Genomic DNA, 22,088 nt, shown 5'->3' on the forward strand with positions numbered 1-22,088 from the left:
AGGGTTCTGTACCAGTCGTGGGAAGCTGCAAGGTGACATTCAGCACATTGAACAGCTCTTGTTGAAGGAAGCTGCAGTGCTGAGGCCGCGGCGGGACGGGCACTGTTGACGGCTCTTCCATCTGTGTTCATGGAGACTGGAGACATTGTGCTTCTAGAACCGTGTCAGGGAAGAGTTCTGCATGTGAGAGCCAAGAGCTGTTGGATCAGGCTGGAAGGAGAGCACGGAGAGGTTTGTGTGGGGAGTGGGAGCTGCACGTCACGTTCTTCTAGAATGTGGACACCCTTTGCCAGCAAGATGACTTTTTTTTTTTTGTTTAAACAGAGCCTTTGTTTCTTTTAGATTTATTTGTTTTTATTGGAAAGGCATGTTTACAGAGAAAAGGAGAGACAGAGAGGAAGATCTGCTGCTGCGGTGCCTGAAACTGAGCCAATCCAAAGCCAGGAGCCGCGAGCTTCTTATGGATCTCCCACGTGGTACAGGGTCCAAGGCCTTGGGCCATCCTTGACTGCTTTCCCAGACAAGAGCAGAGAGCTGCATGGGAAATGGAGCAGCTGGGACACAAATAAGCGTCCATATGAGATCCTGGTGCTTGGAGGTGGAGGATTAGCTAATTGAGCCATTGTGCTGGGCCCCGAGGGTGAATTTTTCTGTGAAGACAGTGACATTTGTGTAATATGTAGACTATTGACATGGCCGCATGTGAAGATTCCCATTTCATTGCAGTTTGAAATCTTTCATCCTGGAGTTACTATGTCTCACTTGTAATAATGCTTTTGTGTTTATGTGAGAGGCAGAAGAGAATGAGTTCTCATCCACTGGTTTTCTCCCTAAGTGCCTGCCATGGCGGGGGTGGGGGAACTGAGGCTGCGCACTGGAGCCGTGACCACGGCTTCCTAGTGTCCGCCTTAGCAGGGATCTGGAGTCAGCCACCTGAGGCAGGACTCCAACCCTGGAGTCCTTGTGGGGCCCAGGTGCCTTCACCAGCCCTGAGGATCCACACTGCCCCACCCTCACTTTTTAAAAAATTTTTATTTCTAAAGTCAGATATACAGAGAGGAGAGACAGAGAGGAAGATCTTGCATACACTGATTTCACTTCCCAAGTGACCACAAGGGCCAGCGCTGCGCCGATCCGAAGCCGAGAACCAGGAGCCTCTTCCAGGTCTCCCACGTGGGTCCGGGGTCCCAAGGCTTTGGGCCGTCCTCGACTGCTTTCCCAGGCCACCAGCAGGGAGCTGGATGGGAAGCGGGGCCACCAGGATTAGAACCGATGCTCATATGGGATCCCAGTGTGTTCAAGGCGAGGACTTTAGCTGCTAGGCTACCGTTCCGGGTCCCCTACCTCGATTATTTATGTGCATTTTCAGAGCCTCCTTTTGTGGGGAGGTGTGAGGAGCAGAGTCCAGAGTTGAAAATCCCTGGAGCTGGGCCAGCACTGTGGCACCATCGCCACACTGTCTGTATCTCATATCTGAGCCACAGCCCTGGCTACTCAGCCTCCAATCTACTTCCTGCTAATGTGCCTTGAAAAGCAGCCAACGGTGGCCCATGTGCTTGGATCCCTGCTATCCACGTGGGAGACCGGGATGGAGTGCCAGGCTCCTGGCTTTGGCTTGGCGCGGACCTGGCTGTTGGCGGCCGTTTGGAAGATCTGTCACTCTCTGTAACTCCCCTTTCCAAAAAATAAGTTAATAAGTAAATATTTTAAAAATACATACACACTTAGAACTGGGTTCAGCTTTTGAAGAGACACTCTGCTCAGCCAGAAGCCTTTAGCTTACAGCACCCTGCTACCCAGCTGGCTTGCAAGTGTTTCTGTCCTTTCAGATTTTTCTGGTTCTGCTTTATCTTGGTCTCTGCAACAGACCTGATGCCTCTTCTAACACCTTCTTGCAGAATGCCAGGGTCCCTCACAAGCGTGGATTAGGCAGAAGGCTTGGGGCTGAGCTTTCATCTCTGAATGGATGGGCCTGGCTCCACTGTGGGGTTACCCTTTTGGGCGAAGGGGAGATATTTTCCTATATCCCTCTTGTATGCTTTTGTCATGAAATAATTATTAGTCATGAGACTGCAGGCGCTGCTGGTCCCATCTCTGAGCTTGTGGGCCTTCCTGTGTCAGTTTCTATGTCATACTATTCTGTTGGAAGCCCAAACACGTTGAGGTTCAAGCAGAGAAGCGAATGAGATCAGGAAGTGGTGGGAGGGGTGTGACCGGGAATAGACATTGACCTTGTGTCATGACCCGTTACACACCCACCTGTGCTTGCTTGTGCACACACGTGTGTCACAGAGTCCCTGCAGAACTCCGCCTTCTGACCCATGCTATGTTTCCCTTCCTGTATTTCCTTCTGTAGCTGCTGCTTACGGCCCTGACCTGTAGCTCCCACACACGGAGCCTGCGGGGGCCGTCTGCATGCGAAGGACTGGGACCTCTTCTTCTGGTTCTGTTCCCGAGGGGGCTGCGCGCTCCATGCTGCCAGGTTGACTCTTATTCTAGAGACCCGTTCAGTGTTTCCTGTATTCTATGTGAAATGTGCCCATGAATCACCTGTTTCATGGTGCACCTGTCCCAGTGTCTGGTGTAGGTAGCATAGGATTTTTTTTTGTTTTGTTTATTTGTTTTAAAGATATATTTTATTCTCCATATTTGAAATGCAGGGTTACAGAGAGAGAGAGAGAGAGAGAGAGAGAGAGAGATCTTCTATCTGGTGGTTCATTCCAGAGCTAGGCCAGGCTGAATCGAGGAGCCATCCAGGTCTCCCATGTGGGCTCAGGGACCCTAGGACTTGAATCAACTTCTGCTGTTTTCCCAGCGATTAGCAGGGAGCTGGATCAGGAGTGGAGCAGCGAGGCATGGGATCCACAGCCTTCGGAGATCCCAGCATTGCAGACTCATTCTGTTATTCTGGCCCTGGAATATACATTTAAATTCAACCTTTTGTTTTGTGAGTACTTTTTCATTGTTAGTAATCCTTCAGAATAGCATTTACTTACCCATGCCTCCTAAACCATGCAGGCCCCCAGGGATGTTGCCTGTACCTGCACCTCCCAGGAGCTGGGTGAGGTGCAGCCCTTGGAGTGAGGAGGTCTTGCCTAAGGGCCTCTCCGTTGAGGAACTTAGCTCTGTGGGCCTAGGAGCCGGGCTGTGTGGGCAGGAAAGGGCGCTGTGTTCTGACGTTATTCTTGGGTCAGACCAGCACAGGTCCAGGGTTGGGTTTGCAAAGGTAGGGAAGGAATGACAGACAACAAGTCGACCGAGCAGCAAAGCCCAAAATCTGATTACGTTATTTGCAACTTCAAAGGCAACTATTTCTTTGGGTGAGATTTATGGCTGTAAGTCCTTCTATGAAAGGACTGGCCTCTGTTTCAAAGGGTAATTAAAATCAACGTTTGCAAGCGTACCTTTGCTTTTGAAAATGTCCAGAGCATTTTAAAGCAGTGGTTCTCAGTGGTTCTCAGCCTCTGCTTCCTTGGTGTTTGGGCTGGACTAGTTTCCTGCTGTGGGTCCATCTTGGGCCCTGCAGGCTGTTGAGCAAGCTGTCGGGGCTCTGGCTGTCAGAGCCATCCACATCCTTGCCCACAGTGAGTGCAGAGGGAAGAGTGCAGAGGTCACCCTGTCTTCCCTGCACCTGTTGAAAATCCTGCAGGGGATGCAGCAGGCTGTCAGAGTGTCACGCTAGTCGCAGAGTGTGTGGTGCATTCTCATTTTGTGCAAAATGTTCATTTTGAAACTTGGTGTTGGGCCCGGTGCGATAGTGTAATGGTTAAGGTCCTCGTCTTGAACGTGCTGGGAGCCCATATGGTTGCCGGTTCTAATCTCAGCAGTTCCACTTCCCATCCAGCTCCCTGCTTGTGGCCTGGGAAAGCAGTCAAGGACAGTCCAAAGCCTTGGGATCCTCCCCACATGGGAGACCCGGAAGAAGCTCCTGGCTCCTCGCTTCGGTTCAGCACAACACTGGCCCCTTGTGGCCACTTTGAGAGTGAATCATCAGATGGAAGATCTTCCTCTGTCTCTCCTCCTCTCTGTACATCTGCCTTTCCAATAAAATAAGTAAATCTTTTAAAAAAAAAAAGGAAACTTGGTGTTATAAAATATCCAAGCACAGAAATCCACCCTAAGGGGGCGGCAGCTGTTAGGAATGGGTCTGCCTTCCGAATGTTTGATGCCTAACATCAACTTGGCCGTAGCTTTTAGTGTTGGATTGTGGGATTGTTACTGAGCTTTCTTAACTTTGTTTATCTGACATCTTACTAGGCATTTATTTATTTCATTTTAAAACCCAAGAGACCCACTTAGCACGTCCTTCTGCTGGTTCTTTCCCCACATGCCTGGGATTGGGCCAGGCTGATGCCAAGAACCTGGAATTCCATCTGGGTCTCACACAGGAACGGCAGGAACCCAAGTACTTGAGCCCCTTGGATTCCGCTTCCAGGAAGCTGGTGTCCAGAGCAGCGGATGCTGGGGGCCTAGGAGCCGGTGCTGACTTGGGGGATGTTGTCGGCCCAGCAGCATCCTCACTGCTGCGCCAAGCGGCGTCCTGCTCTGGGTCTCTCATCTTGCTCTTGGCACTGCTTGTTTTTTGTAACACTGAAGACTGTTTATGCTGGGATTTCTGTGTGGGATTTCAGAGCTTTAATTTGGTTGCTGTTGTTTCCTTACTGTTCCTCATGATCCCATAATGGGAAGAGAAATGGAGACCTTGTTCTCCAGTTAGCCCATTTCATGTACTCGCTGGTTCCGTGGGATGTCTGGCTTCCTGGCAGTCAGCAGGCCCCCGCTGGCCTGGAATCTGTGCCCCAGGGCCTGTGGGGGATGGTCGGACAGCCTTCTGCCCACCGCAGATGGGTTGACAGCGAGGGTCACTCCAGGTCTTCGTGGATGTCTTTTTAGCTCTGAAATAGATTTTCAAAACTTAAATATTGAAAAAACAAAAGCATGGTAGAGGAAGAAAAGCCCCGATCTTTGTGGGGAATATAGTCTGTGGATTTTCCAAGTTTCTTTTTTTTTTTCTTACTCCCCCCACCTCCCCGGAGCTCTTTTGAATCGCTTTTGGATGTAGATAGAACATAAGTGACTTTTTAAAATCCTAATAATATTTGTGTGTGTGTGTAACACGCACATTCATCTTTTGCTTACAGCACCAGCGGAAATGTTCCCAGCACCAGCTGTCAAATGAGGGCTGTTGTCTGCCAGCTGCTGGGCCAGGCAGTCTGTTCACGCTCATGTTAAGATGGATTCCATTCCGTATGTTTTCAGTGTCCTTCTCCAAGTCATTTCTGGGCTCCGCTGGGCACTGGCTGAGCCTTCCCTGTCCCCCTCCTTAGGCTCTGGGTTCCCAGATGGGGCTGTGCCATCTGGCGCAGGGTGGCATCCTCAGCTTCAGCACGGGTCACCCCTGGGACCAGGTAATTCTGTTGTCCTGTGGGAGGGGAGGGCTGGGCGTTTCCTAGCGTGGCTCCTGCCATGACAGCCCCGCTCCTCCTTGTGGAGGTGGCCAGAACTTGGCTTGCTTACCTTGGGGGTCCTGGCCGGGGTGGCGTCGGGGTGGGTGGGGAGCTAGAAAAATGAAACCATAGTAACAGCAGACAGGAGTGTGCATGGTTGGACTTCAGTGGATCTCGCCAGTCGCCGTTTGGAAGTATTCAGGGAGAATTCTCGCAGCTCCACCTAGACAGTGACAGGACAGATAGAGCAGAGAGGGAGAGCAAGAGCTTTTTACCTGCTGGCTTGTTCCCCAATTGACCCCAAGGGTCAGGGCTGGGTCAGGCCAAAGGCTGCAGCCTGGGACTCCGTTCAGGGCAGCTCCCGTGGGTAGCAGGGAGCTGTCAGTTACTGCTACTTCCCGGGACTCAAACCAGCAAGCACCCTGATGTGGCACACCGGCCTTGCAAGTGACAGCTGAACGCACTGCGCACGACACCGGTTGCAGGTGCAGATTTTCCTGTGTGTGATTGTTCGCTAGAGGATGCCATCTGTCCAATACACCTACAGCATTTACGTTGTATTAGGGATTGTAAGTCATCTACACACACTTTAGAATGGGTGGGGGATTGTGTGTGTTCAACCAGGATTTCTAGGTGGGGAGGCCTAGGAACCAATCCCAGGGCTGTTGAGGGCTTCCTGGGTGGCAGGCGCCGGGTGGGTGATGGAGTGACAGGTTGAGCCCTCCTGTCGGCCTGTGACATCCTGTGTGGCTTGGGTCACTTTGTTACCTCATCGGCCCCTGTTGTCTCTGCTGCCAGGAAGGGGACAGGGCGAGGTGACAGTGGGCTAGAACTTGAACCCCGAGTGTCTGGCTCCCAGTGCTGACTTGTCTTTACCTCAAGCCTCTGTAGGTCTATCAACTGTTTTTCCAAGATCGTGCATTGAGTGATGCTGATGGATCCTGGCACCAAAGCTAGGATAATCTCAGATGTATTGACTTGCTGAGCTGGTCTCCCAGTTCACGCCGCGTACTCCTCACCTTGAGACTGCCTTTGGCCAGGGAGGAGACCGAGCTGGGTGCCCAGCCGAGGGGACACCTTGATTCCTGGCCCTTGGCCGTCGGTGCGGACCAGATCCTTCTGGGTTCCTTGCTCACTGGCAGGGAGATTGGTTTTTTTAGTTTGTAGTCTCAGCTGTTTCTGAATAAGCTTGGCAGAGGCCAACAAGGTGGTGTGGCCAAAGCCCACGGGCAGAGTGGGAAGATTCCTTAGTTTGTGGCTGTGCTGCAGTCTGTTTGGTTAAAACAGACGGTGTGGGCCTCAGTTGGTGAACAGAGGCTGAGGACAAATGCATCGCAGCTAGTTTGTAGGCATCTGTCTTCTGGTAAAAGTTGGAAACACAATACCGAGGGAGGACATTGGCCAGCAACCCCTATGCTCTGTCTGGCGGTGAGTTGGGCTTCACGCAGCCTTGAAAACCTTTGAAATGGGAGCTGGTGGCTTCCCCGGGGACTGCGTCACTTGCCAGCAGGTGCAGTAGCCTTTGAGAGCCGGCCGCCGCATCTTCCCACAAACGGATGCCGTGCTGCCAAGAAGGCCTGGCTCCCAAGGCAGGCCCTGTAGGGGCTGGTTTGATCGCTGTTTATTTTGATATTTACACCCGTGAGTGGGCCAAGCCCATTTCAGTGGCGGCTTAGCCGATTGGTCTTAGAGCTTTGGGTGTAACAGAATAATCAGTGAGGCCGTCGTCTTTGCGGTTTTCACGGTTGAACATTGCGTTGAAGCTCCAAGCTGCAAACAAATGGCCAGCCCTCCTGGCCCCACAACCTCATGACACCTTGTAGGCCTTGGTGACACCTCGTATGTTTTCACACTTTCTCCACTCTCCCCCAGCCCCCCACCTGCACATTTGCCTCCTGAATTCATTCGTGAATCTGTCTTTAATGTTGACATTGTGTTTTCAGCCTCTCCTGCCTCCACCAAGACGGGACAAGCAGGGAGCTTATCCGGCAGCCCAAAACCCTTTTCACCTCAAGCATCAACTCCAGTCACGACGAAGACAGACAAAGCCTCCACCACCGGAAGTATCCTGAATCTTAACCTGGGTCAGTTGGAAGCTTTTGGAATTCGTCTTGGGGCAAGTTGGGATGCTTTGTACAAACTGTAAGGTCCTGTTAGGTGGCTTGTGAACTTTGCACTTTTTTAAAAAATTTTATGAATGGAATTTAAAAGATGCAGTGAGTGAGAACAAGCATAATGGAGCCAAGGCAGGTGTATCCTTGGGCTGGTGGCTTGCAAAAATGGTTTTAGCTTCAGGTGCCTTCTGCCAAGGCTGCCAGGCTTGGTTTCCTGAGCAGTGACTGCTACGTGGGAGCGCACACATATAAGGCATACCATAAGTGTTCGAACTGCGTCACCTCTCCTGTGTGTGTGCATGTGGGTACACGGCTGCCTTTGCTGTCTTTCTCTCCCGAATTATGTCATAACCTATTGGATTTCAGTTGATTGTTGGGATAACACGACTGTAGGCCAGAGACCTGAGCTAACTTTGGTACCAAGGTCGTGAAACAACAACATTTGAAATTCTTTTACAGTTGGCCCCATCGTGACCCTCCGGTTTCACCCCGCACCTGCCCTGTGCAGTGCGCAGTTTTCAGTATGGGAAGTAGAGTCAGCTAAAACACTGGTATCCTGGGTTTTGGCTGGTGCAAACTGGGTGCCTTGAAGGTGGGGTATGTTGATCCAGTAGAGAGATGGGCAGGCTGGGCAGGCATGGTGGCTCCTTGAGTTGGGGGAGGGGGATTACAGAGAAGCCTCTTGCCAGAAGATTTGAATTGAGATTTTACCTAACATGCCATGCTAATTTCAGAAGAAAGAACATTCTAGAAGGAGCCAGATTTTTTTTTTCTTCTTTTTCCTTCCTTTTTTTTTTTTAAAGGCTGTAGGTTAAGGATTAACTTGGTATGTTGCAGGGGTAGCAAGGAAGCTGTGGCCGCTGCATTCCAGTGAGTGGGGCTGTGGGGACATTGGTGGCACTTGGTGGATGTGGAGGGGATTGAAAAGAGGAGAGATCAGAATGGATACCTGTTTCGGGGGACCCCTGTACTGCCTGGAGAGAACACGCTCTTACCAGGTTTGTCCTCCCCACCCTGGGACACCTGGCTGTGACTGGAGCTGTTGTCTGGTCATGACAGGAGGAGGTGTTAGCGACAGCTGGCGTGATGAGGCCAGGGCTGCCCAGAGCATCCTGTCCCAGAGTTCACGGGGGATGCCGGCGTCTGTGCTGCTACATGTTGGAGAAGCAGGAGTCAGGCCTGGGCAGCTGGTGTGATGATGGGAATCCCTAGGGCAGGGCAGGTTCTCACATCCGTGTGTGTGCGGTGTGAGGCGCCACTGCCATCTGGTGGGTGGAGGAAGTGGCTATGGCTCAGCACCCTGTCTGGGACAGCCCCAATGCTGAGCTAAGCTGTGGGTCAGGTCTAGCTTTAGCTTATCAGAAGAGCCCAGGTTGTGTATTGTAGAGATCAGCCGGGAAAGCAGCAGCAGGTGGTGAAGGAGGCGGGTGCCACACTGTGGCGTTGTGTGCTGCAGGCTTCCGGCCCATAGGGTCTTGGGTTGGGAGGCTGGCTGCTGTGGGCAGTGATGCCTACATGCAAATCCACAGCTGCCTGCGGCGTGGTGCCCTAGGGATGCACTGCACCATGCACTGAGTGTGTTTTTCAGATGGGGAAACTGAGGCTGGAGAGACAACTGCAGGTGTCTAGCTCACAGAGCTGGTGCCTCCCTCCTCATGGACCTCGACTCAGGTGTCAGGGGACAGTCAGGTGGCTACTTTGGGGGGCTGCAGGTGAGAGTGACTGGCTGGCTTCTCCCTGGAACTCAGCAAGCAGAGAGGCATCCTGCGTGCCCCTGGGAACACTGGCTGTCCCCAGCTTTGTGCTCTGCTGTGCCTCCCCCCACCCCGCCGCCACAGCATCTTCTCTCTGCCAGTCACTCTGTCTTCCCCAAGCCACCCGCCACCAGGGACCCTCAGGTACCTTGGGTCTTTGTATTCATACTGCTCTGGATATTAATGGCTGGGGGTGATAGAGGGGGCATTTATGGGCTGGAATTTCAACTTCCTTGCTAGAAGGCATCCACTGGGTCTCACAGAAGTCCTTAGTGGCTGGCAGGGGTTGAAAGCGCAGGGGCATCTTGGGGGCTTCTCCCGTACTTGTTTATGGCCTGGGCTTGCACACTGTATCGACGATGTAACTTCTGGAAGCACCCAGAGAGGGCCGCAGCAGGCTGAGGCAAAGCTTTAGGAAGGCAGCAGCAGGGACGGCACAGTGACAGATGCAGATGTGACCTGGGTCCCTTTTCTGTGTGTCCAGCTCACACCGGGCTTCTGGATGGGCCCAGGGCAGGCTCCTGATTTGTGCTGCCCCTCTCAGCATGGAAGCCCACCTCCGTCCGTCTCACTCGAGCAGCTTTCCCAACTCCCTTCAACCCCCAGCACCTGCCGTGTGGACTCCAGGCTGCTCCCAACTGCGGCTGGCGAGGACCTGTTGGTTCACATGGGACGTGGTCCCCATCAGAATGCTGGAAATGGAGGCTGGGGTCCTGGCCTCCTGTGGTTGGCATCTCTGGCTCCTGCCCGGTTGACCTGTTTAGTTGACCCTGCTGCATGAGATACTGCCTCTGGGGGGCAGCGGCCTCCGTGTGTTGTCAGGGTGGAAGTGGGAGCCGGGCTTTGCCTGGCACCAATGCCTCTGGTGGGCAGCCCTGCCACAGCCCCAGCTACTGCCGGCCTGCGCTGCTCAGAGCTGGTCCCCATCTTCCCCCTGCCCTTCTGTCACCATGGGACTCAGCTGTGCGAGCTGCTTCTGGTTCTCGCAAAGAGAGGGAGATGGAGGTACCAAGATATTTCCAGGTCTTTGTTTTGAGCATCTGAGCAGACATCTTGCTCTCTGCAGGGCGGCTGGCTCTGCCTCTGCCTGCCACGTGCACCTACCTGTGCGGGCAGGTCTCTGGCAGCCACTTTCCCCAAGCCCCGCAAACATGCATGTGCACATGTGTGTGTGAACACACACACGTGGTTTTGGGTGTTGAGTGCCAAGATGAGTCTGCTTGTTTTGCAAACCCTCATTGGTGGTGGTGGGGTAGCTCCCAGGAGTGACTTAAGGAAGACCCCTTTGTTAAATTGGGGTACTTGGAGGGGCCGCCCCGACTGGGTGAGCAAGAGGCTGCATGCGAGGGAAGGGCCAGCTGCTAGGCTGTGTTTCCGGGCCTCTGAGTGCAGTGAACCCAGGGTGCTGCTGGTGCACGGGGGCTGTGTCCAGGGGGTGAGCTGCTGCCTGCAAAGGCAAAGGTGACTGGGTGCCAACTGTCCTCCGCTCTGTTTCCTGTGCTTGGGGGGCTGGGACAGGTGCCCCTCGTCTTTTCCATGGTGGGTTGGGATGGGGAGCTCACCTGCTGTACTGCAGAGCCTTCTGGGCCTGTGCACCCACCCCACATGGGCCAGTTTGGGGACCCTGGAGGTAGTGTAAGAGGACTGGGAAAGATGTAGAGCTCATTGGTCCCACTGGTCATGGAGAGTGTCCCTGACAGCAGTGAGGGACAGGATGTTGGTGCCCAAGGTGACCCCAGGGCCTTTGCCCAGGAATCTGAGTGAGTGACGAGATGTCAGGCAAGGGGCTGGCTCCCATGCCTCAGTCCCTCCCCTTGCTGCAAGGCGCACACACTGGCTGGAAGGCCTGTCTTCCTCCTTCCCAACCTTCCGAGTTTGAGCCTCAGCTTTAGTCTCCTGGGGACATAGATGCGGGGCCCTCAGGGTGCTCTCAGCTCCTGTGCTCTGGGCTGGAATGAAAGCCACATGCGGGCCACACTGGCTGTTGCTTTGTCACTGGGTCCGAGGTTGAGTGTTCCACTCCCACCGTTGGGTGGGGCCGAGTCCCCTGGGTGGAGCCATCCCAGAAGTGGTGAGATTGTCCCTTTTCAACACTAAGCCATGCAGACATCATTCCTGGGCAGACAGATGGAACTGCCTGTCACATGCACATGGCTCCTCCCTTTTGTCACCGCATGCCTTTGAGCGGGTGATGGCGTTGAAGTGGATAAGAACACAGTGTTTGGGCTTTGCACCTGCTGTGGGAGGACCCGCCTGGCTGGCCAGTCTCCGGGCACCTGCCTCACAAGGGTGTGGTGGTGTCTTGCAGACCGCAGCAAAGCTGAGATGGACTTGGAGGAGCTCAGCGAGGCAGTGCAGCAGCAGGCTGCCCCCGCGCCCCTCACCTCACCCAAGCGGCAGATCCGCAGCAGGTTCCAGCTCAACCTCGACAAGACGATTGAGAGCTGCAAGGCACAGCTAGGTATGTCACCCGCGCCGAGCGGGGGCTGCTTCTATTTAAACTTTTTTTTGTAAAAAAAAATGTCTTTTATGTAATTCCTACAGAGAGCTGCCCTCAGCTGGTTCACTCTCCAGAATGCTCGCAGTGGCTAGGTCTGGGGCTCAGCTCTAAGCTGGGTCTCCCACACGGGAGATGCAGCCGTCTTAGCTGGCATTAACCGCTTTCTTCCATTGCCACTTTCTGGTCCTGGCGGTATTGGGCTGGATGATGGTGGCCAGGCGTGCAAAGCGCAGACGTGACCCATGGAGCTGTGGTCAGGGTGAAAGTGTCTGTTCTGTGCCTGTTTGTGCTGCTCTGTGTGTGACGCACCTGCTCGTTTCTGCTTTGATGTGACACTTTCTGGATTCCCTCTTAGGTGGAGCTGCAGTGGCAGGCAGGGTGTGCCAGGCACCTGGGCTGCGTGGAGACCTCATGCTCCGTTCACCTCGAGGGGCTGGTAGCTGGCTGTCCGTGGCCTGCCAGCACCACGCCTTCTGTTCCTTCAGCCACAGCTCTTGGTTTCTGGGTAAAATTTCCCTACTGGTGAACAGAGCAACACACTCTACATTAGAGCATTAAAAGCAAACAACAGAATATGTTGGGGGCAGACCACTGCTTCTGGAATGTTCCATGTTCTTCAGGCTGCTGGGCTGAGGTTGGCATCCTGCCCTTGAAGCTCTGGCTTGCTTCCTTGAGCCCTGTACCAAGAGTCAAGGGCCTTGAACACTTAGGGAGCAGGTGCGAAGAGGGCTGGTGTGAGTTTGGAGTCCAGGGTCCAGCCATGCTTCTGTTTCTGTGCTGAGGTCTCTATTTTCTCATCTGTAATTTGGGTTGCTTGGAACAGCGCTTGTGTAGGATTGTTGACAAACCCACCTTTTTTTTGTATCAGTCTCCAGTGTTGTGAAGAAGGGAGTTTGGTTGTTAGCCGCCCCCCACCAGATCCTGCTTCAACCCACCAGGCCAATGTGATGTGTTTGGTGTGGCAGGTGCTTGCGGTGTCTGTGTTGTAGCCACGCTACATGCTGGGCTTTCTGTTTTGAACACAGGCATCAATGAGATCTCCGAAGATGTCTACACGGCTGTGGAGCACAGCGATTCGGAAGATTCGGAGAAATCGGATAGCAGCGACAGTGAGGACATCAGCGACGAAGAGCAGAAGCCCAAGACAGAGCCGGAGCCCACGGAGGACAAGGAGGCCGGTCGGGGGGACAAAGAGCCGGTAGCCGTCAAAAAAAAGCCCAAGGTCGCCAACCCCGTGGAGGTGAAGGAGGAGGAGCTGAAGAGCGCATCCCCGACCCCCGAGAAGGCCGACCCCAACGCCTCAGCCAAGGACAAGGCCAGCCCGGAGCCCGAGAAGGACTTTGCTGAGAAAGCAAAGCCCTCGCTTCATCCCACCAAGGACAAGCTGAAGGGAAAAGACGAGACGGATTCCCCAACCGTGCACCTGGGCCTGGACTCCGACTCCGAGAGCGAACTTGTGATAGACTTAGGAGACGACCATTCTGGGCGGGAGGGGCGGAAGAGTAAGAAGGAGCCCAAAGAGCCATCCCCCAAGCAGGAGGGTGAGTGAACGGGTGCCCTTCCGCCTTGTGTCTGTATCATCAAAGTCGGCGTCGCCCTCTGGGGCTGCGGGGAAGGCTCTACAAAGCTGTGCTCCCAAGTTAGCCTGTGGAACCGAGACTTAGCTGTAACCCCTGCTCAGACTAATTATTTTAAAGAGTTTCATTGTATGTGAAAGGCAGTATGTGTATGGAGGGGTGAGGGGTGTTTTCCATAAGTTTATTCCCTCCTCAAATGGCGGTATAGGGCTGGACCAGGCTAAAGCCAGGAGCCTGGAACTTTGTGTGAGTGGTGAGGACCCAGACACCTGGACCAACTGCCCGCTGCTTTTTCAGGTGTTACCAGCCGGGAGCTGTGGGGTGGCCTTTGTTCCCCAGGGTCACGTGCCCCTGTGACACACCAGCACTCTTTCTCTCTGGAACGGGGGTTGCTATGTGCCATGCCCCTTCCCCTTCTGGATAAGCTTTGCAACCCCGTGGTAAGGATTTGCAGCCATGAAGCAAGGTGAAAGGCACCAAAGGGGAAGGAGAGGGAAGGGGGCGTGGGGAGAGAGGTGTTTCCAGAAAGATGGGCTGTGTCAGCTTCAATGCTGCTGGCGTTGGGTTCCATTTTTGGCTCTTGAGTTTCCAAGCTATGAAAGCAAATAAGGGACATGGTTGATTAAAGGGTTTCATTCTGTTCTTCCCCAAATAAAAGGCATCACATCTGATTAAAGCACTGGTACCTGCAGGGAATTGCTCGGGAAGGAGGGCTGAGTGGTGGTGTCCTCCTGAAGCTGCTGGTAAAATCAGAGCTCACCCTGAGCAGTTTGCCAAGGCTGGGGGCGGAATGTGTGTGAGAGGCACAGCTCCCTGGGGCAGCGTTAGGCCTGCAAGAATTGCCCTCACTTCAGGCTCTGCTGACTTGCTCAGCCACCACCTTTAGCTTCTGACCTTAGGAATGTGACAGCACGTGGGAGGCTTCCCTGGGGCTAGGAATCCAGTGCGTGCATGGGCAATGCTGGCAGAGCAGGTGCAGCGAGCTCACCTATGAGACCCCTGGCGGGGCTTGCCTCGTCATGTCAGCAGGTTCCATTCTCCCCGAAGTGACACTCCTGGTTCCCTGCATGTATCCAACACAGACCAGTGACTGCTTCTGAAATACCAGGTTAAGCTGGTGGGGCAGCTTCTAAGGGCAATTTTTTAAGAAAGATTTATTTGTTTTTATTGGAAAGTCAGATATACAAGGAGGGGGAGAGACAGAGAGGAAGGTATTTCGTCTGCTGATTCACTCCCCAAGTGGTCACAATGGCCAGAGCTGCGCGGATCCAAAGCCAGGAACCAGGAGCTTCTTTTCGGTCTTCCATGCGGGTGCAGGATCCCAAGGCCTTGGGTCGTCCTCAGCTGCTTTCCCAGGCCACAAGCAGGGAGCTGGATGGGAAGTGGAGCATCCAGGACACGAACTGGCACCCATATGGGGTGTTTGCACTTGCAGGGTGAGGATTTAGATACTGAGCTGTCCTGCCAAGCCCCAGCTATGTCGTCTCCCGCCTCCCCCCATAGCTCAGCTACTCTGAGAAGCCCCCCTCCAGGTGTCAGGGACTTTCGCCCTTGAGTCCACTGGACCCTAGCGCACAACAGGGAAAGGCAATTTTGTGGGCTACATGTGGACCACCAGGGCATGACCCAAACAAAGTGAATACTGTAGCAATGCCGTTGATGCCTGGCTTAATGCTGCGTGTTGCCGGAGGGTTCTGGCTTGGGACTGAATTCCTTTCCGGGTCAGTACCACGCTGAGACTTTGTCCTGAGGGGAATTGGAAGATGGGAGAAGGGCTGGTTTTCTTTTCTTTCTTTTTTTTTTTTTTTTTTTAAAGATTTATTGATTTTTATTGGAGGAAGGTCTTCCGTCCGATAGTTCACTCCCCAACCGGCTGCAACAGCCAGTGCTGAGCTGATCTGAAGCCAAGAGCTCTTCCGGGTCTCCCATGCAGGTGCAAGGTCCCAAGGCTTTGGGCCGTCCTCTACTGCTTTCCCAGGCCACAAGCAGGGAGCTGGATGGGAAGCCGGGCAGCCGGGATTAGAACTGGTGCCCATATGGGATCCTGGCACATTCAAGGCGAGGACTTCAGCTAGTAGGCTATCACGCCGGGCCCGAGAAGGGGTACTTTTCTTACAGGGGAGCTTGATGTAGCAGCTGGCTGTTAAGTGGCTGTAGGACCCTGGGCGTCCATGTTTGTTGACTCCCACCCATAACCTGCGTCTCTGGATTGACCTGGGGGTGTCTTTTGAGTACCTAACACCACATTTAGACTCTGAACAGGCACTTAGAATGAGTGGTGCCGTTCACCCAGTGCTGTGTCCCGGTGAGGTAACAGTGACGCTGGGCTCTCTGTGCAGGCTGCACATGGCGCTGCCCAAGGTTGTCAGCATGCCTCGTTTCGGTCAGCTTTCTCCCCAGGAAGTGTCACCAGCCAGGGTCCAGTGCCACGGGTCGTCTATTTACCTCTGTGTCTCCCATGTCGCTTTTAGTTGTAGGTAAAGTGCCACCCTCCACCACAACAGCGGGCAGCCAGTCTCCCCCCGACACACCGGTGCTCACCCGCTCTTCCTCCCAAACCCCCACGGCTGGTGTTACAGCCACCACCAGCGCAACATCCTCTGCGACCGTCACCGCCCCCTCCACCGCCACTGCCACCACCTCCACCAACACTGCCGCCACCACGGCCACCGCTGCCGGAAGCCCGGTGAAAAAGCAGAGGCTGCTCTTACCGAAGGAGACTGCCCCGGCTGTGCAGCGGGTCGTGTGGAACTCCTCAAGTAAGTTTCAAACGTCCTCCCAAAAGTGGCACATGCAGAAGATGCGGCAGCAGCAGCAGCAGCCCGGCCAGCAGCCTCAGTCTTCCCAGGGAACGCGCTATCAGACCAGACAGGCTGTGAAAGGTACCGCGCCTCCCTCCGTGCTCGGGGCGCCCGCCCCCCCTCTGGGCCACGCTGGCAGGAGAAGTGCCATGACCTTTTTGTTTTTCCCCATTCAATTTCTTTCCTGGCCCCCCCTTCAACCCTCCCACAATGTCTTTGCACATTCCATTTGACATTATTTTTAAAAACTGGTTTACGACTTTTTAAATTTAAGAAACCCCCCCTCCCCCCGCGCACTTTGTAAATGATATTGCCTTGGGAGTGGAGGGGGTGTTCACGTCACAGCTGGTCCCTCCTGACCCTCCTTCCACTGTCCCCTCCTCCATCCCTTGGTGGCCACCGGGGACTGTTTCCCTTTCCTGTGCATGCATGCATATATATTTCTATGTAGGGTATTAAGAAAAAAATTTTCCCTTTTTTTTTGGTCAAAATGGTTCCCTATGTGTTTATTTTTTATTTTTTATTTTTTTTTTCCCTTTTTCACCCATCCGCATGTTTTGGAGGTCCTTCTTGTCACCCCCTCAAGTCCTGCCAAGATTTCTTTTGGACTGCTGCATAGTATTCCTAGTGCTTGAAAGCATTTTTCCCTCCTGAAGCGGTTGCTTACAAAACGCTTCCCGAGTGGGCCTCAGACAAACAGGGCTCCCACGCGTGTTTTCCCAGTGGACTTGGGTGGGCCTTTTGATGTTATTTTGGGAAGTGGTACAAAGGTTGCCTTAGACACAGGGGTGGGGTTTGTCTGGTACAAAAGAGGGGCCAGTTTCAGGAACCCCTTATGGAAGCTGTAGTATCAATAGTCCATCTGCCCCCTACCGCCTTTGCAAGGGAACAGGATGCCCCATCTGTAGCCAATCAGGTCAAGAAGCTTCTGGGCCAAAGGATGCCGGGCGTGCGCAGCTGGAGCGGATCTCCCGGGGCGGGGTGACCGCGTGCGCGCCCGTGGGGCACGGGCTCCTGGTCGGACTCCTCCAGGGAGGGCGCGCCAGCAGGCGGAGCCCTGGAGGAGTCGTGGGAGGCGGACGTGGGGCCTGCTGGGCCTGCGAACCGGAGACGCCACACCCGCTGACCTCCGCCTGGGGGTCACCTCGCAGGGATTTGGGTGGGGCAGCTGACCCCGAGGGCTTGGGCGGGCGTGGACCTGCAGCGGTGCAGCCCTCTTGGCTAGATCCAGCCGAGAGGATTAGGAGTGAATCCAGCGCGCGCTGGCTCTCGGGACCACGGCGTCCATCATTCTACCTTCATGCGCTGCCGGCGTTCTGGGCGCCTTCCCCGAAGGGGTGGCGGGGCTGCCAGGAAGGGACCGGCTGGCCGGGGCGAGTGCTATGGCACCCTAAAGCCTGGTGAAGGTGGTCAGGGCAGGTTTCAATCAGACGGCGCTAGTAGGGGAACGCCTGGTGGAGTATGGGGTTTGTACAAACGCGAGGAGGAATGAGGGCGTAGGGGGGAGTGGATTCCAAGCGGTTGGAGCCGCGGGGAGAGGCTGGGGCCACCTTTTGGGCTTGCGAACAGGTTCTTAACGGTGCTCATCCTCTTCTATGAAGACTGGAGGCTTCAGGTGCCGTCTGCAGCAAAATGTAGTTTGGGAGGCAGCTGTGAGTGTTCCCTGGCAGGCTCTGGCAGCAGCCAAGGGTCAGCCGAGCAGGTGCCCGCGGCCTCTTGGAGGCTTTGGGTGTTTGAGTCCTCGGTGGGCACCTCGGGGAGAAGAGGCAGCAGTGAGCCTGGCCCGAGCTTGCTGGCGGAGAATTTGGTCCTTCGAGGACGGGCAGGTTCTTGGGGTCACCCTTCCCTGCAGCCTGGGGGTGACCCAGTTCCTTTGCCTCCCCAGCTGTCCAGCAGAAGGAGATCACGCAGAGCCCATCCACGTCCACCATCACCCTGGTGACCAGCACCCAGGCGTCACCCCTGGTCACCAGCTCTGGGGCCTCCAGCACCCTTGCGTCTTCGGTCAGCGCTGACCTACCCATCGCCACCGCCTCCGCGGATGTGGCCGCGGACATTGCCAAGTACACGAGCAAGGTGAGTGGCCACAGGCTAGGACTGGGAGGTATGCCCCAGGAGTGTCCCAGGGCGGATTTATTTGGGTCTAAGTGGACCTTTAAGAGAGAAATGGGGTCCAGATTGCAGGAGAGCCTGTGTTTTTGAAAATAACTTTTAGTCTTACGTATCTGAAAGGCAGACAGAGTTGCTGTATTTTCCATGTCAGCTGCTGCCGGGCCAGAGCTAGGAGCCTTGTGGGTGCCGGGGACCTCAGGCTCTTGAGCTAGCACCTGCCGAGTCCTAGGCTTGCTCAGGAGCCTAGAATCAGCAGTGGAGAAGGATGCTTGGACTCGGACATTCCTCTGGGATCCAGCTATCCCGAGCAGGTCTAAACTGCCGCTCCCAGTGCCAGCCCCCCATCTCTGCCACTCAAAGTATTCCTCCAATGCAGGAAGGATTGGCCGTTTTGTGGACAGCTAGGAGAGGCATTGGAAACCCTGAGGAAGAAAAATGGCAGATCCCTGAGCACGGCACACTGGCCAGGCCTGGTTCCCACACCAGGCACCGTGATTTTTTTTTTTAAACCCCTGGGAGCTAAAGTTGCTGGGGGGTGGCTGGGGAATGGCTGGGCCCGGCTGCCCAGGGCGTGTTTTGGTTAGTGGCATGGCAGCCAGGGTTGCTGGCCGTGTAGGTTCACAGCACCCTCAAACTGGTTCTTTGTTTTTTTGTGTTCTCTGTGGGAGTCAGGAAAAGACTCGGGATTCCTCTGGGCAATGTTTGGGGGCCTTGGAGTGGCCGGCAGGTTGTTGCCCGTGGACCGTCCCAAGTAGGATTCTGTCTGCCTTGTTCACGAAGGCCTAGAACAGGGCGTTGGCCGCAGTGGGCACTTGCTGTGTGGTTGTGGTTGCCCAACTCTCTGGTCTTTGGGTTTGTTGTTGTCAGTTCCTTCTTCATGGCCACGATGTGACTGACTGGAGGGGTACCGGTGGCTGTGCTGTGTTCTCACAGTGACACACGGAGGGAGTCGGTGTTGTTGACCCATTCCACAGAAAACGGAGGTCCAGGATGGTCATGCAGTGTGTTGGGGGCCCCACAGCCCATGGTTGCCTCACCTGGGGCTGTGGTGGTTGTGGCCTGGACCCTCGACCCGGCTTGGAGCTGGCTTGTGAATTCAGAGCTAGCCCGCTGGGCACCGCGGTGTGGTATCCCCAGCGGACTTTGTTGCCATGTTGCTGCTGCGTTTTTTTCTTAAGATTTATTTTATTGGGCCCAGCGCCGTGGCCTAGCGGCTAAAGTCCTCGCCTTGAACGCACCAGGATCCCATATGGGCGCCGGTTCTAATCCCGGCAGCTCCACTTCCCATCCAGCTCCCTGCTTGTGGCCTGGGAAAGCAGTCGAGGACGGCCCAAAGCCTTGGGACACTGCACCCTCTTGGGAGACCCGGAAGAGGTTCCTGGTTCCCGGCTTCGGATCGGCGTAGCACCGGCCGTTGTGGCTCACTTGGGGAGTGAATCATCAGATGGAAGATCTTGCTCTCTGTCTTTTCTCCTCTCTGTATATCTGACTTTTCAATAAAAATAAGTGAATCTTAAAAAAAAAATTTTATTTTATTTTTATTGGTAAGTCACATTTTACAGAGAGAAGGAAAGACAGAGAAACACATCTTCCGTCTGCTGGCTCACTCCCCAAGTGGCCGCAAAGGCCGGAGCTGAGCTGATCTGGAAGACAGGAGCTTCTTTTGGGTCTCCATGTCGGTGCAGGGTCCCAAGGCTTCGGACCGTCCTTGGCTGCTTTCCCAGGCCACAAGCAGGGAGCTGGATGGGAAGTGGAGCAGCTGGTACCTGAACCTGCGTTCATATGGGATCCTGGCGCTTGCAAGACAAGCATGTAACCATTGGCTTATTGCTTGTCCCTTGTGTGGCCATCCATTGATTTGGTCCAAGCTGTGTATTCATGGTGAAGTGGGGGCCTTTGGCATTGGCCAATGGATTGCCCAAACCCTGTTTTCCCAGCTCCTGGTATCATTGAAATTGAGTTGCCCACTACCGCCCCCCCGGAGAGCTCTTTTGGTAGATGTTCTTGGCGAGATGGGGGGAGCTGGTAGACTCCCCTGGCTGTAAGGAAGCTTGTGGGGGGGCAGGAGTGTGTGTTGGCACAAGGGCCCGCTTTCTGTTGGCTGAGCTCTTGGCTGTGTTTGGAAGTCAGAGCCAAAAGGCCCGGTCACGCATCTGTGATATCTGTACCGTGGAATGCAACCCCTGCGTCAGCAATGTCCGCGTTCTGCAGCTTTCTTGTAAAACAGTCGCATTTTAACATTTTGAGTTGACATGGTTGGGGCGGTGGTTAGCGAGGAGACCCATAAAAATGTCCTGGTCTTCAAGCGACACGAAGCTCTGAGTGGTTCTGCTGGAAGCAGCCCATTGTGGCCTGTGCGGTCAGCTGTGGCAGAAACCTCAGTCGGTTCTGTCTTGGGGTGAATTGGGGGTTACTGTTTCTTGGGGGGGTTAGCAGTGGTAACCCTGTCACGTGCTCGTGTGACTTTCTGTAAAAACAAGGTGAACAAGAATTTCTTCCTGAGCCCCTTTCAACTTGTGGCCAGTTTTCTCATTTAATTTTTGAGCATGCTTTGTAAGGGCATTCTTTTATTCTGATGTGTTTTATTGTTTTGTTTTGTTTTGTTTTTTAAATATATGTTTGCTGGTGTCAAGGCTGGGATGGGGCAGGCAGAGAGCTCTCCCACCTGCTCGTTCGCTCTGGAAAAGGCTGTGATGGCAGAGACGGGTTGTAGCCTGGAGGGGAGTATTCACTCCAGGTTGCCCAGGTGTGTGCCAGGAACCCTGGGTGCTGCCTGCTTGGCTGTTCCCTAGGAGGAAGCTGCAGGCAAGAGCTGGAGCAGGAAGTTGAACCCAGGAAATCCTGTAAGGGATGCTGTTGCCTAGTGACCGCCTCCATGCCTGCTCCGTGTGCTTGGTTCTTCAGTGGGAAATGGAGATGCAGAGAGAACGTGGATGCTAAATCATGTGGGGAACCTGCCAGAATGGCTCAGGTGTCTGGGACATGTAGCCAGGCCGAGGACCAGGTAGGGGGTTCTGAGCATGTGTCCTGGGCTTAGGAGAACAGTCTGCTGGCCGGTGGATTGATTCTCATCCCATAAGTGCATTTGGCCAGCAGTTGCCTGGGGGTCGGCTGTGTGGCCCATGGCTGATGGCTTCCGGGGTCAGACAGTAAAGGAGGCAGGAGGACAGGAAGTGAACTGGAAGTGATGGGGCTGCCATGTCCACATTAGTGACCATACCCTCAGAGCATGGGGCCCTCACACGCGATGCTCCCCCAGCCTTGAAGCAGGCCCCCCACCCCAGACTCTTTGGGCTGGATTAGGTCGATTCTTGGAGACTGAAGACCCCGGGGGAGGGGACTGGAGTGTGTGGTGAGGGGTTGATGACTGGAGGGAGGAGTGGGTGTTCCTTTGGGAACTGTGACAATGTGTGTTTAACTCTGAATATGCCCCAAAACCTTGGATGGTACCTTTTCTGTTTTCATTGGGTAAATTGTATGGTGTCCATGTTGTAGCTCCAGAAAATAGTGATTTCTTAAAAGGCAAAGAATTAAAACCCCAGAAACAACAGAATAAACCAACAAAGCAGACCCTTCTTCACACCTGCTGTGTTGGCCTGTAACCGAACAAATCTCCCATTCCCTACAAGTGGGTGTCGGGCCAGGCCTGTCCAGTGGTGCCTGTAGGCAGAGACGGGCTCTCCTGGCCTCCAGCTGCCAGTGTGCGGCTGACTCCCAGCTGGCACCTGTGACCCGGGCTGATTGCCCGCCGTGTGCCCCGCCACGTTCCTGCCCCTGCTCACC

General features: G+C 54.5%; 1 protein-coding gene across 17 annotated transcripts in view; it reads left to right on the top strand.

The window, feature by feature from the left end:
- Positions 1-22,088, top strand: part of ZMYND8 (zinc finger MYND-type containing 8) — a 91,200-nt gene that overhangs the window by 60,897 nt on the left and 8,215 nt on the right. For 8 of the 17 annotated variants that reach the window (XM_058679514.1, XM_058679513.1, XM_058679515.1 and 5 more), the window contains 6 exons: positions 5,328-5,408; positions 7,391-7,531; positions 11,624-11,776; positions 12,841-13,356; positions 15,864-16,274; positions 18,079-18,269. In XM_058679514.1, the coding sequence (XP_058535497.1) occupies positions 5,328-5,408; positions 7,391-7,531; positions 11,624-11,776; positions 12,841-13,356; positions 15,864-16,274; positions 18,079-18,269 (1,493 nt within the window). The remainder of the gene's footprint in view (positions 1-5,327; positions 5,409-7,390; positions 7,532-11,623; positions 11,777-12,840; positions 13,357-15,863; positions 16,275-18,078; positions 18,270-22,088) is intronic. The other 9 variants (XM_058679521.1, XM_012927187.2, XM_058679518.1 and 6 more) reach the window with 3 other exon arrangements.

Source organism: Ochotona princeps, chromosome 22 (genome assembly GCF_030435755.1).
Source record: "Ochotona princeps isolate mOchPri1 chromosome 22, mOchPri1.hap1, whole genome shotgun sequence".
Classification (NCBI taxonomy): Eukaryota; Metazoa; Chordata; class Mammalia; order Lagomorpha; family Ochotonidae; genus Ochotona; species Ochotona princeps.